The 12924-nt window shown below is 46.1% G+C and overlaps 1 protein-coding gene across 1 annotated transcript in view; it reads left to right on the top strand.

Moving 5' to 3' along the window:
* LOC140393943 (peptidyl-prolyl cis-trans isomerase FKBP5-like) overlaps positions 1-12924 on the top strand; it is a 204796-nt gene that overhangs the window by 137298 nt on the left and 54574 nt on the right. The window contains exon 4 of the mRNA XM_072480617.1: positions 4223-4343. Coding sequence (XP_072336718.1) covers positions 4223-4343 — 121 coding nt within the window. The remainder of the gene's footprint in view (positions 1-4222; positions 4344-12924) is intronic.

Raw genomic sequence — 12924 nt, 5'->3', positions numbered from 1 at the left:
CTCAAACAGAGCTGCCTTAACTTTGTTGAAACTTGCACTCTTTTTTGCGAGTTCTGATCCCCAGTCTTCGTGCACCTGGATCTCTGATTCTTCCCATATGTACCGTTCCGTCTGCCTGGCCCACTTCATGATACGCTCCTTGCCGAGGAATCGAAGTAGCCTCACCACCATGGCCCTCAGGGGCTCACAACACTGGGGCTTACGTATGAGCACCCTATGCGCCCAGTCCACCTCCAGCGGCTTGTCAAACACATCGGCCCCAACCATTTCCTGCAACATCTTCCCCACATACGCTCCCGCATCTGATCCCTCCTTCCCCTCTGGCATCCCGACGATTCGGATATTTTTCCTGCGAAACCGGTTCTCCAACTCCTCCACTTTATCAAGCAGTCGTTTCTGTCTGTCCTGTAGTGTGCTAATTTCCAAAGCCATTGCAGTGGACTCCTCCTCTCGTTCAGTCGCCAGCTCCTGCAACTTTAGAATCTCCTGTCCCTGGGTCACCATTTTCTCCTCCACCAGGTCAACCACCTCCTTAATCGAGGCTATCATCTAGGTTACATCTTCTGCACACTCCTTGCGATGTCGGCCGAACTATCTATGATCTGGGTGAAGGTGTCATGGGAACTTTCCACTAGTTTGTGTAAGGTACAAAGATGTGGATATGGTGAAGCCTAAGGGCCTCAATCGCATCCTGGCTGTAGAATTAAAGACTTATACTTCAGAACTGGCTGTACTCCCAGCCAAACATTCCACTGCTGCAACAGCACTGGCATCTAAAGACAAAATGGAAAATTATCCTTGTGTTTCCTGTTTACAAAAAGCAGGAGCAATCCAATCCAACCAATTACTACCCAATCAGCCTATTCTCAATCATCAGAAAATGATGGACAGTGTCATCGACAAGTGCTGTGAAGCATCACTTATTCACCAATAACCTGCTCACAGATTGGGATTTGTGGACCAAGTGGTTTCCGGCCTCTTTACCAGCCTAATCCATCCATGGATGAAAGAGTTGAATGTCAGAGGTGACGGTGACTGCCCTTGGCATCAAGGCAGCATTTGACTTAAGTATTGTATCAAATATCCCAAGCAAAATTGAAGTCAATGGGAATTGGAGGGAATACGCCCCACTGGTTTGAGTCATACCTAGTGTCATGTGAGAGTACCTTTAAGAAATGGGTGTTTAAGAAATGTACCTTTAAGAAATGTGTGTTTATCAGTGATGTCAGAGTGTGGGTGGAGCTGGCTGTCTGTCAGCTTTTTACTTTTGTTTCAGGCTGTTTGCTGCAGGGTGTGTTTTAGTTTCGTTTTCAAAGCTGGATAGCTGCAGTCATAGCCAGAAAATCTATTAGAGTCTCTCTCCGTAATCTAAAGACTGTAAATCAATCTTGGTGATTTAAAACTAATAACAGTAGTGACTTTAACCTGATGTGCTTCTGGTAAAAGGTGTTTAAACTCTTATGGATGTTAAAAGGAAAGCTTGAAGGATTACTTAGTGTTGTATTCTTTGGGGGTTGTATTTGAATTAATGGTTGCTAAGATGTTCACTGCATCTTTTAAAAAGGTTAACTTGAATTCATAGAATAAACATTGTTTTACTTTAAAAAATACTTTTCCATTTCTGCTGTACCACACCTGCAGAGTGGGCCGTGTGCTCCCCATTCCACAATCTATTAAAAGTTGTGGGTCAGGTGAACTCCATGATACATTTTGGGGTTCTCTAAACCCTGGCCCATGACACTAGCACAAAGGAAGATGTTTTTGATTGTTGGAGACCAAACATCTCAGCCCCAGGCCATCACTCCAGGAGATCCCCAGGGTAGGCCCAAACATCTTCAGTTGCTTCATCAGAAATGAAGCAGTCAGTGCCCATATGCAACAAGACCTGGACAATATCTGGGCTTGGGGGTGATAATCAACATTTGCAGCAATCAATTGCAATGTCCCTGTCCAATAAATGAGAATCTAATCATTTCCATTTGATATTTAATGGCATTACTAGCACTGAATCCCCCACCATCAACCTCTTGGGGAAGAGCCACATTAATATTGTGGCTACAAATGCAAGTCAGAGGCTGTGTATTCTGAAGTAATTGTCTCACTTCCTGACAATCCAAATCCTTTCCACCAAGGTACAAGTCGGAGTGTGATGGAATGCTCTCCACTTTACTGGATGAGTGCAGCTCCAATAACACTTGGGAAGCTCAACACCATCCAGGACAAAACAGTCTGCTTGATTGGCACCCTATCTACCACCTTCAACATTCTCTACCTCCATCAATGATGCAGTAAGTCTGCAGTTTATCCCATTTAAGATGCACTGCCGCACCACCTCAAGGCTCCTTTGAAAGCATCTTCTAAATCTGGGACCTTTGCCACCTAGAGGAACCAGAGTAGATAGAAACACAATCACTTACAAGTCCCATACCATTCTGGCTTGACAATATATCCTTGTTCCTTCATCGTTGCTGGGTCAAAATCCTGGAACTCCTGGATGTAGCCACATCATTGGGACTGCAGTGGTTCAAAAAGGTGCCCTATCATCACCTGTGCCATGAGGGTTGGGCCAACAATGCTGGCCTTTGCTGTCAGTGACTCTTAATCTTGTGAACAATTTTTTTTAAAAGTGAGAATGTCATCACCTTAAATGAGAAAGTTAGACTTCGGGCATATCTAGGTGAATTAGGCAATCAACCCTTAGTTTAGATAAATGTGGTGTTGCATAGTGTGGTATGGCAACACCAGGCATGTGTATTCTGTGCAGGGTTACATCAAATCACACAGTATTTACAGCACAGAGGCTGGGGATTCAACCTCTTCAGGGTCAATGCCAGTCTTTATGTATCGCAAATACCACTTCCCAATCTACTTACTTCATCTCACCCCAACCCATATTTTTGAACTCTTTCCAGACCCTTAAAATAATGAAAGGGTCAGATTGGGTTGACGTGAATAGGTTATTATAGAGATTACTGAAGTAGAGATTTGTGTCAAAAAGTGTTTCTTTTCTCAGAGTTATTGACCTCTGGAAGAAGTCACCATCGTGTGGACTGTGTTTTTTATTAAAAATTCTTTCATGGGATATGGGCATCGCTGGCAAGGCCCGCATATGCTGCCCATTTCTAGTTTCCCCTGAACTAAGTGACTTTCTAGGCCATTTCAGAGGGAAGTTTAGAGTCAACCACTTTGCTGTGGGTCTGGAGTCCCATGTAGGCCAGACAAGGTAAGAATGGCAGATTTCCTTCTCTAAAGGGCAGCACGGTGGCACAGTGGTTAGCACCGATGCCTCACAGCAGCAGGGACCCGGCTTCAATTCTGGCCTTGGGTGACTGTGTGGAGTTTGTATGTTCTCCCCATGTTTGTATGGATTTCCTCTAGGTGCTCCTGTTTCCTCCCACAGTCCAAAGATGTGCAGGTTAGGTGGATTGGCCTTGCTAAAAATTGTCCCTTAGTGTCTGGGGATATGCAGGATAAGTTATGGTTGGGTGGAGGAGTGGGCCTGGGTAGGGTGCTCTTTCAGAGGGTCGGTGCACATTCGATAGGCGAATGGCCTCCTTCTGCGCTGTAAGGATTCTATGAAAAGGGGCATTAGTGAACCGGATGAGTTTTTACAACAATCAATTGTAGTTTCATGGCCACCATTACTGAGATTAGCTTTATATTCCAGATTTTATGAATGAAATTAAACTTGCACCAAGTGCCATGATTTGAACTGTGCGCCCAGAACTTTAGCTTGAGCCTCTGAGTTATTTGTCCAGTGACATTACTGTTCAACGTTTTATACAGGTTTCTGGGTTCTGGTCCTCTCCCCTCAGTTACTCTGGTCTCCTGGAGCTATGTACCTCCCGGAGTAAGTAAGGAATTTCCCAAGTTCCCTTCTAAATTGGTCTCTTTGTTTTCTGCCCCCTTTTTTTTGTCTCTCCCTGGAGATTGCGTGCCTGCTCGGTGGCGGTGTGGCTTGTGGATGAAAATGGTGCTGTGCAAAGATTGTGCTCTGAAACAAGAGGACAGCCTTGAATAGGCCAACTAATCTTTACCTCTCCTTTATATATCTGTACACTAGTTTAAAAAAAAAAAATTCTTTGGCCATGAAGTCTTTTGATATCGCTCGATAAATAGAATTTCTTTCCTGTTGCTGTACTCGGTATCAAGCTGAGGGAATGCTGCTTTAGCTTTCTGCCATGTTCTGTTCCAATTCTAATGGAGACATTTGTTATTTCAGGTTGAACTGATAGACTTCAAAGGGGAGGATTTAACAGACTGTGAAGACGGAGGCATTATCCGTAGAATTAGAAAGAAAGGACACGGATATTCCACCCCCAATGAAGGGGCTGCTGTCGAAGGTATGGCCCAGATCATCAGGTCGATTCGCAACCTATTTTGGTTTGCCACATATCTTTTCCTCCTCTCTGTCGGCAGGCTATGTATATGCTTAAGAAAAACAGAAAGGGTATCAAACTGATGGAAAAAGCTGACCGCTATTTTACATTTGCACCCAAAACCTAATTCTCACAGTCTTATTCATTATTCCCATCAATAATGTTTGAAAGATAAATAATGTTTACAGAGGAGGGGCAAAAAATAAAAGCTAGACATTGCAGATGCTGGAAATGGAAACAGCAACATTGAATGTCCTGGCAATGAGGTGAAGGCATCTTTGCGCATATTATTGTTGCCACTCATACAATTTTCCCCATTGGTTGAGTTTATGATATTACTGTCAGGAATTCGATCTTGGCTTTTTATCCTATGTATCTCGATCAGTAATCAGATTATTAATTATTAACCAATTAATAGGAATTAAATAATTACAGTGCCACCAACAACACAGAACACACCATTAAATACAGATTTTGTAACAGCCCACATAAATAGTTTTTGTGACAGGAATTTGAGGAGCAAAAATAATATGAAATGGATGTTGTCGATTATAGTTTTGAGGATTATACAAAGAATGTCATGGTATTGTTGAGCCTCTTGGTCTCTGGACTGTTACAAGAGGTCAAGCAGTTACGTATCAAACACTGCACTGAACTTGTAATTCTTTTTTTTTATAAATGTTTTTTATTGGGTTTTTGAACAAAGTATATTTGCCATTATGTACACAGGATATGATATATATATAGAAGCAGAGAAGGGCACACACACACAAATCACAAAGGGAAAAAGAAAAAAAAAGTAACAACACGAGAGAAATACAAAATCAAATAAAGTAACTGGTACGGTATTATGCACCCGCTCAACAGCAGCAACTCTGTACACTTGGCAAAATTATTTACACACATAAGTAGGCATCTGTGTATGTGTGTGTGTGGTGGGGGGGGGGGGGGGGGGGCGGGTAGACATACATTTGGGTGCCGGAGAGACAATTACGGAGGGCAATATTCGAATGGGTCTGGTGCTGGTGTTGTCCCTTGCTTCTCCCGGACAGATTTCACTGCCGTTGTCTTCTCGTGCTCACTTCCGCTTCAGCCGGCACTCCGGTCTTCCACCTGTATTCTCCTTTTTCTCTGTTCCTGTGGATGCCACGCTTGTTAACGTTTCCCTGCCTCCCCCTCCCCCTTCCCCCTTCCCCCCCCCCTCCCCCCGACCTCCCTGGCTCTCCTCTTTTGTTCCCTGTCTCTTCCTTCTTTCCCCCCCCTTTGTGGTTTGCCTTAGTTGTCCCCCCCACCCCCCCCCCCCCCCTCTCCTGATCTATCTCTCCCTCTCATGCTTTGGCTACTTTCCCCAACCAGGGGATTCTTCTGCTTGTTTGTTGGCCACAGACAGGTCCCGGAACAATTGGGTGAATGACTCCCACGTTCTGTGGAAGTCGTCGTCTGACCCTTGGATGGAAAATTATGTTTGTTTTTTAAAGGTGAAATTGATTTCATAGAATAAACATTGTTTTGTTTTAAAAACCATTTGTCCATAATTGCTGTATCACACTTGGAGAGTACGCCGTGTGATTCCCACACAACAATTTTTAAAAGTTGTGGGTCGGTTGAACTCCATGAAACACTTTGGGGTTCTGTAAACCCGGACCCATAACAATTGGGGGCTCAAGGGAGATAAAAGTCTATCTATTGGATTGGCTTAGTGAACTTAAAGACAGTGAGGGGTGAGCATATTGTGGTTGCTTTTGAGGTGTGGTATTTTAGTTTGAGTTTGGAGTGTGTTGTGGACAATGGCTCTTTCAGAGGCTCAGAGGTTTTTGGGGGTGGAGACGGCCACACGCAGTACCTTACGGACAGAGACAAAAAGCAGACTGTTAGATTTCGCAAAACCATTGCAGTTAACATTTCCTGGCAAAATGCGACAAGATGAGGTAATTATGGCGGTGGTTAAGCATTTAGAGTTGCCTGAGATACCGTTTGATTAATTGGAAATGGCAAAAATTCAGTTGCAAATTAAACAAATGGAACATGAGAAAGAATTAAAGCAGCTTGAATACGAAAGAGAGAGCGCAGAAAAAGAAAGAGAGAGAGCGGAAAAAGAAAGAGAGAGCGGAAAAAGAAAGAGAGAGAGAGGAAAACGAAAAGGATGGAGAAGACAGGAGAAAAGAATGAATAGCCCTAGCAGAATAAAAAGAAAAAGAAAGGGAGATACAGATCAGTGAAAAAGATAAAGAGAGAGAGTTTGAACTTCAGAAAATGGCCATGAAACATGACATTCAGTTAAAATTGGCAGATGTAAAAGGAAACGTACAGTTGGATGATAGTGATGAGGATAGTGAGAAAGAGCGTCTTAGTCGAAGGCTTGGTGGGGATCTATTTAAATATGTCCAAGCATTGCCAAGGTTTGACGAGAAGGAGGTAGAAGCCTTTTTCATTTCATTTGATAAGGTAGCTAAACAAATTAAATGGCCACAGGACATGTGGGTATTACTGATTCAAACAAAGCTGGTAGGTAGAGCAAGTGGAGTCTTTGCATCACCATCGGAGGAGGTATTTGGGATGTATGAGGAGGTGAAAAAATCCATCTTGGGTGCATATGAATTAGTGCCTGAAGCCTACAGACAAAGGTTTAGAAATTTAAGGAAATAATTTGGTCAAACATACATGGAGTTTGAAAGGCTCAAACAGAGTAATTTTCATAGGTGGATAAGGGCTTTGAAAATAGACCAAACGTATGAAGCTCTGTGAGAAATTATAATTTTGGAGGGGTTTAAAAATTCAATTCCTGATGTAGTGAGAACTCATGTGGAAGAGCAGAGGGTTAAAACTGTGTGGTTAGCAGCAGAAATGGCAGATGATTATGAATTTGTTCATAAATCAAGGCTTGGTTCCCAACATCAGTTCAGCCTGTGAGGGATAGAAACTGGGGACATGAGAAATACTCAAGTGGTAAAGGTAAAGGTGATCTGATGGGAGATAATAAAGAGAGTGTACCTCAGATTAAAAACGAAATCCAGGAGGGTGGAAAAGGAACAAAAAGTTTCAAATAAACTAGGCCATGTAAAGTCACAATGTTGGTGGTTGAAGAAAAGCACTGGGAAGGCTGATGTGGTAAAACAGAATAAGACAGTGGGGTTTGTTAAAGTGGTAAAGGAAAGCCCAAGTGAAGCGAAGGAGGTGCAAAAGATTGTACAGCCTGATCAAGAGGTGATTGATAAGAAGGTGCCAGATGTCTTTAAAGAATTTACTTGTGTGTGTAAAGTTTACTCATGTGTATCAGGAGGAGCAGGTAAAGAAGTCACAATTTTAAGAGATACAGGGGCTAGTGAATCTTTAATGGTAAGAGATGAGGAATTATGTAGTTTGGGAAGAATGTTGCCGGAAAAGGTGGTAGTATATGGAATTCAGGGTGAGAGGAGTAGCGTTCCATTATATAAGGTAAGGCTGGAAAGTCCAGTGAAGAGTGGTGAAGTGGTAGTAGGAGTAGTAGAAAAACTATCTTGTCCAGGAATACAGTTTATCTTGGGTAATGATATAGCTGGATCGCAGGTGGGATTGATGCCTACTGTGGTTGATAAGCCAGTGGAAAATCAGACAACTGAAGTGTTGAAGGACGAATATCCTGGGATTTTTCCAGATTGTGTAGTAACAAGGTCGCAAAGTCACAGGTTAAGACAAGAGGAGAAATCAAAGAGTGAAGATGAAGTTGAAGTGCAATTATCAGAAACTATTTTTGATCAGATGGTTGAAAAAGAACAAGAACAGGTGGAGGATGAGGCGGATATTTTTAGTTCAGGAAAATTGGCGGAGTTACAACAGAAAGATGTAGAAATAAAACTGATATATCAGAAAGCATATACGGAAGAGAAATCTGAGAGTATACCAGAGTGTTATTACCGTAAAAGTGATGTCTTGATGAGAAAATGGAGACCTGTACATATGCAGGTGGATGAAAAGTGGGCAGAAGTTCATCAAGTAGTATTGCCGGTAGGGTATAGAAAGGAGGTGTTGCGAGTGGCACATGAGGTACCAGTGGGAGGTCATTTGGGGATAAGGAAAACTCAAGCTAAAATCCAGAAACATTTTTATTGGCCTGGACTACATAAAGATCTAGTTAAATTTTGTCAATCATGTGCCACATGTCAAGTGATAGGGAAACCTCAAGCAGCGATAAAACCAGCGCCCTTAATACTCATTCCAGCATTTGAGGAACCTTTTACAAAGGTCCTAATTGATTATGTAGGACCGCTTCCTAAAACAGAAAGTGGGAATCATCTTTTGACTATAATGGATGTGTCTACTAGGTTTCCAGAGGCCATTCCAGTAGGTAATATTACAGCTAAAAAGATTGTGGAGGAGTTACTTAAATTCTTTACTCGTTATGGACTGCCCACATAAATTCAATCGGATCAAGGATCAAATTTTAACTCAAAGTTATTCAAAGAAGTTCTGGCTAGCTTAGGAATAAAACAATTTAAATCAACTGTGTACCATCCAGAATCGCAGGGAGCGTTAGAAAGGTGGCATCAGACATTGAAGACAATGTTGAGGTCTTATTTTCATGATTATCCAGAGGATTGGGATAAAGGAATTTCATTCCTACTGTTTGCAATTAGGGATGCACCTAATGAGTCAACCAAATTTAGTCCTTTTGAACTAATTTTTGGTCATGAGGCAAGAGGACCACTTAAATTGATTAAAGAAAAATTGGTGAGCGAGAAATCGGAAATTACATTATTGGATAACGTGTCAAATTTTAGGGAACGATTAAATAGAGCAGGTGAATTGGCTAGACAACATTTAAAAGTTGCACAAAATGTGATGAAACGGGTAGCGGACAAGAAATCCAAAGTTCGTAGTTTTGCCAGTGGGGGTAAAGTTTTAGTGTTGTTACCTGTGGTAGGTGAACCTTTAAAAGTTAGGTTTAGTGGACCGTATCAGATTGAAAGGAAATTAAGTGAGGTGAATTATGTGGTAAAAACACCAGATAGAAGGAAAACTCACCGGGTGTGTCATGTGAATATGCTTGAAAGGTACTTTGAAAGGGAAGGAGGAGATTTTAATGATTATAACTCAAAGTGACGAACCAAATCCAGATGACATACCTCAAATTAAATTTGAAAATGAGGATGTTCTTAAAAATTGGGATAAATTGTTAAGTTATCTTCCAGAGGAAAAATGAACTGACCTGAAAGAGTTATTGATATCACATGGGCAAGTTTGTGGAGATAAATTGGGAAGTACTAAAATGGCTATACATGATGTAGATGTGGGAAATGCTGTTCCAATCAAACAACATCCATATAGACTTGACTTCCGGTTGCGGCTATGCGGAGCTAAGTTGCACATTCGGCGGCTCCCGCAAAAACTGACTTCTGGGCTCTTTTCAGGGCCCCCGACGGCACTTTTTCGACGTTTCCCGGTGTGCCCCAATAGTATATGGCTTTTACTAGGAGCGGGGCGACTAAAAGGTGGTGGTGGACCCGAAGAAGGTGCGAGGGAAGAAGAACAAAATGGCAGCAGGTGGAGACCAGGCAGCGTGGATGCAGTGGGCACAGGAGCAACAGGAGGTTATTCAGCGCTGCTTCAGGGAGATTAAAGCGGACCTGCTGGAGTCGATGAAGGCTTCTATTGATAAGCTGCTGGAGACACAGGCGGCCCAGGGGTGGCGATCCGCGAGGCCTGACAAAAGATCTCCGACAACGAGGACAAAATCTTAGGCCTGGCGGTAAAGGTGGAGGCGCACGAGGCGCTCCACATGAAATGGCAGGAGCAGTTCGAGGAGATGGAGAATCGGTTGAGGCGGAAGAATCTGCGGATTCTGGGCCTGCTGGAGGGGCTGGACGGGGGGGCCTATGTGGTCACCATGTTGAACTTCCAGGGGCCCCTGGAGCTGGAAGGGGCCCATAGAGTTCTGGCGAGGAGGCCCAAGGCTAACGAGCCTCCGCGGGTGGTGATGGTGCGGTTTCATCGGTTCGCTGATCGGGAGTGTGTGCTCAGGTGGGCCAAGAAGGAGAGGAGCACCAGGTGGGAGAACGCGGAGGTTCAAATATACCAGGACTGGAGTGCGGAGGTGGCGAAGAGGAGGTCCGGGTACAATCGAGTGAAGGCGGTGCTGCACAGGAAGGGGGTGAAGTTTGGCATGTTGCAGCCGCCGCGACTGTGGGTCACCTACAAGGACCGGCACCATTATTTTGAGTCTCCGGAGGAGGCGTGGGCCTTTGTTCAGGCCGAGAAGTTGGACACAGATTGAGGGTCGGGATGGGCGTTTGGGGACTGCGGTCGATATGTTACTTTTTGAGGGGGGTTCCTTTGCTCTTGGTTTCTTTTTCTTTGTGTTTTTCTCTTTCTGGTCGGAGAGGGTGGTTCAGGCGGGTTGGGCACTGTTTTGGTTGGGTTGGTCGGGGGGGGGCTCTTGGAGGTGAGATGGGGCCGAGGAAGTATAGAAAGGTACCTGGAGACCAATGATAACGGGGAGGTCCGAGTGGGGATGGTATGGGAGGCGCTGAAGGCGGTGGTTAGGTGAGAGCTGATCTCCATTAGGGCCCACAAGGAGAGGAGGGAGCAGGCGGAGAGGGAGAGGCTGGTGGGGGAGATGGTGAGGGTAGACAGGAGATATGCGGAGGTGCCCAAGGAAGGATTGTTGAGGAAGAGGCGCAGCCTCCAGGCCAAATTCGACCTGGTGACCACCAGGAAGACGGAGGTGCAGTGGAGGAAGGCCCAGGGGGCGATTTACGACTATGGGGAAAAGGCAAGCTGGATGCTGACGCATCAGCTTCGGAAGCGGGACGCAGCTAGGGAGATCGGGGCAGTTAAGGACAGGGGAGCGACTGTGGTGCGGAGTGGGGTTGGCATCAATGGGGTCTTCAGGGACTTTTATGAGGAATTGTACCGTTCCGAGCCCCCATGGGAGGAGGGAGGGATGGGCTGCTTCCTGGGCCAATTGAGGTTTCCGAAGGTGGAGGAGGTACTGGTGGCGGGATTGGGGGCCCCGATTGGGCTGGAGGAGCTGATCAAAGGGATAGGAAGCATGCAGGCGGGGAAGGCACCAGAGCCGGACGGTTTCCCGGTCGAATTCTATCAAAAATATATGGACCTGTTGGGCCCGTTGCTAGTTAGGACCTTCAATGAGGCAAGGGAGGGGGGGGCTTTGCCCCTGACGATGTCCCGGGCACTGATCTCCTTGATCCTGAAGTGGGACAAGGATCCCCTGCAATGTGGGTCTTACAGACAGATTTTGTTGCCAAATGTAGATGCCAAGGTGCTGGTGAAGGTCTTAGCCACGAGGATTGAGGATTGTGTGCCGCAGATCATCCACGAAGACCAGACGGGGTTTGTGAAGGGGAGGCAGTTGAACGCGAATGTGCGGAGACTTTTGAACATTATCATGATGCCGGTGAGGGAGGGGGAGGCGGAGATAGTGGTGGTGATGGACGCTGAGAAAGCCTTCGATAGGGTAGAGTGGGGGTACCTGTGGGAGATGCTGAAGAGGTTTGGGTTTGGGGAGGGGTTTGTCAGGTGGGTTAGGCTGTTGTACGAGGTCCCGATGGCAAGTGTGGCCACAAACAGAAGGAGGTCCGAGTACTTTCGGTTGCACCGAGGGACGAGGCAGGGGTGTCCCCTGTCCCCCGCTGCTCTTTGGACTGGCAATTGAACCCCTGGCTATGGCACTGAGGGAGTCGAGGAACTGGAGGGTGTTGGTGCGGGGTGGGGAGGAGCATAGGGTGTCGCTCTAAGCGGACGACTTGCTGCTATATGTGGCGGACCCGGTGGGGGAATGCCGGAGGTAATGAGGATCCTTAGGGAATTCGGGGATTTTTCGGGGTACAAGCTCAACATGGGGAAGAGCGAGCTGTTCGTGGTTCACCCAGGGGACCAGGAGAGGGGGCTTGGCGAGCTCCCACTAAAAAGGGTGGAGAGGAGCTTCATGTATTTGAGGGTCCAGGTGGCCAGGAGCTGGGAGCCCTGCATAGGCTTAATTTCACAAGGCTGGTGGAGCAAATGGAGGAGGAGTTCAAGAGGTGGGACGCGTTGCCGCTGTCCTTGGCGGGTAGGGTGCAGTCAGTCAAAATGACGGTACTCCCAAGGTTTTTGTTCCTGTTCCAGTGCCTCCCAGTGTTTATCCCGAAGGCCTTCTTTAGGCGGTCAGCAGGAGTATGATGGGGTTTGTGTGGATGCGAGGGACTCCGAGGGTGAGAAGGGTGTTCCTGGAGCAGAGTAGAGATAGGGGGGGTCTGGCGCTGCCCAACCTCTGTGGGTACTACTGGGCCGCCAATGCGACGATGGTGCGCAAGTGGGTGATGGAGGGGGAGGGGGTTGCATGGAAGAGGCTGATGACAGCGTCTTGTGTGGGTACAAGTCTGGGGGCGCTGGCAACGGCGCCGCTGCCAATCCCTCCAAGGAGGTATACCACGAGCCAGGTGGTGGCGGCTGCCCTCAAAATCTGGGGGCAGTGGAGGCGGCACAGGGGGGAGGTTGGGGCCTCGGTGTGGACCCCAATACGGGGGAACCAACGGTTCGTCCCAGGGAGAACAGGTGGTGGGTTTTC

Source organism: Scyliorhinus torazame, chromosome 17 (genome assembly GCF_047496885.1).
Source record: "Scyliorhinus torazame isolate Kashiwa2021f chromosome 17, sScyTor2.1, whole genome shotgun sequence".
NCBI lineage: Eukaryota > Metazoa > Chordata > Chondrichthyes > Carcharhiniformes > Scyliorhinidae > Scyliorhinus > Scyliorhinus torazame.
The sequence above is the reverse complement of the archived record's forward strand: the minus strand, read 5'-3'. Positions and strand labels throughout refer to the sequence as shown.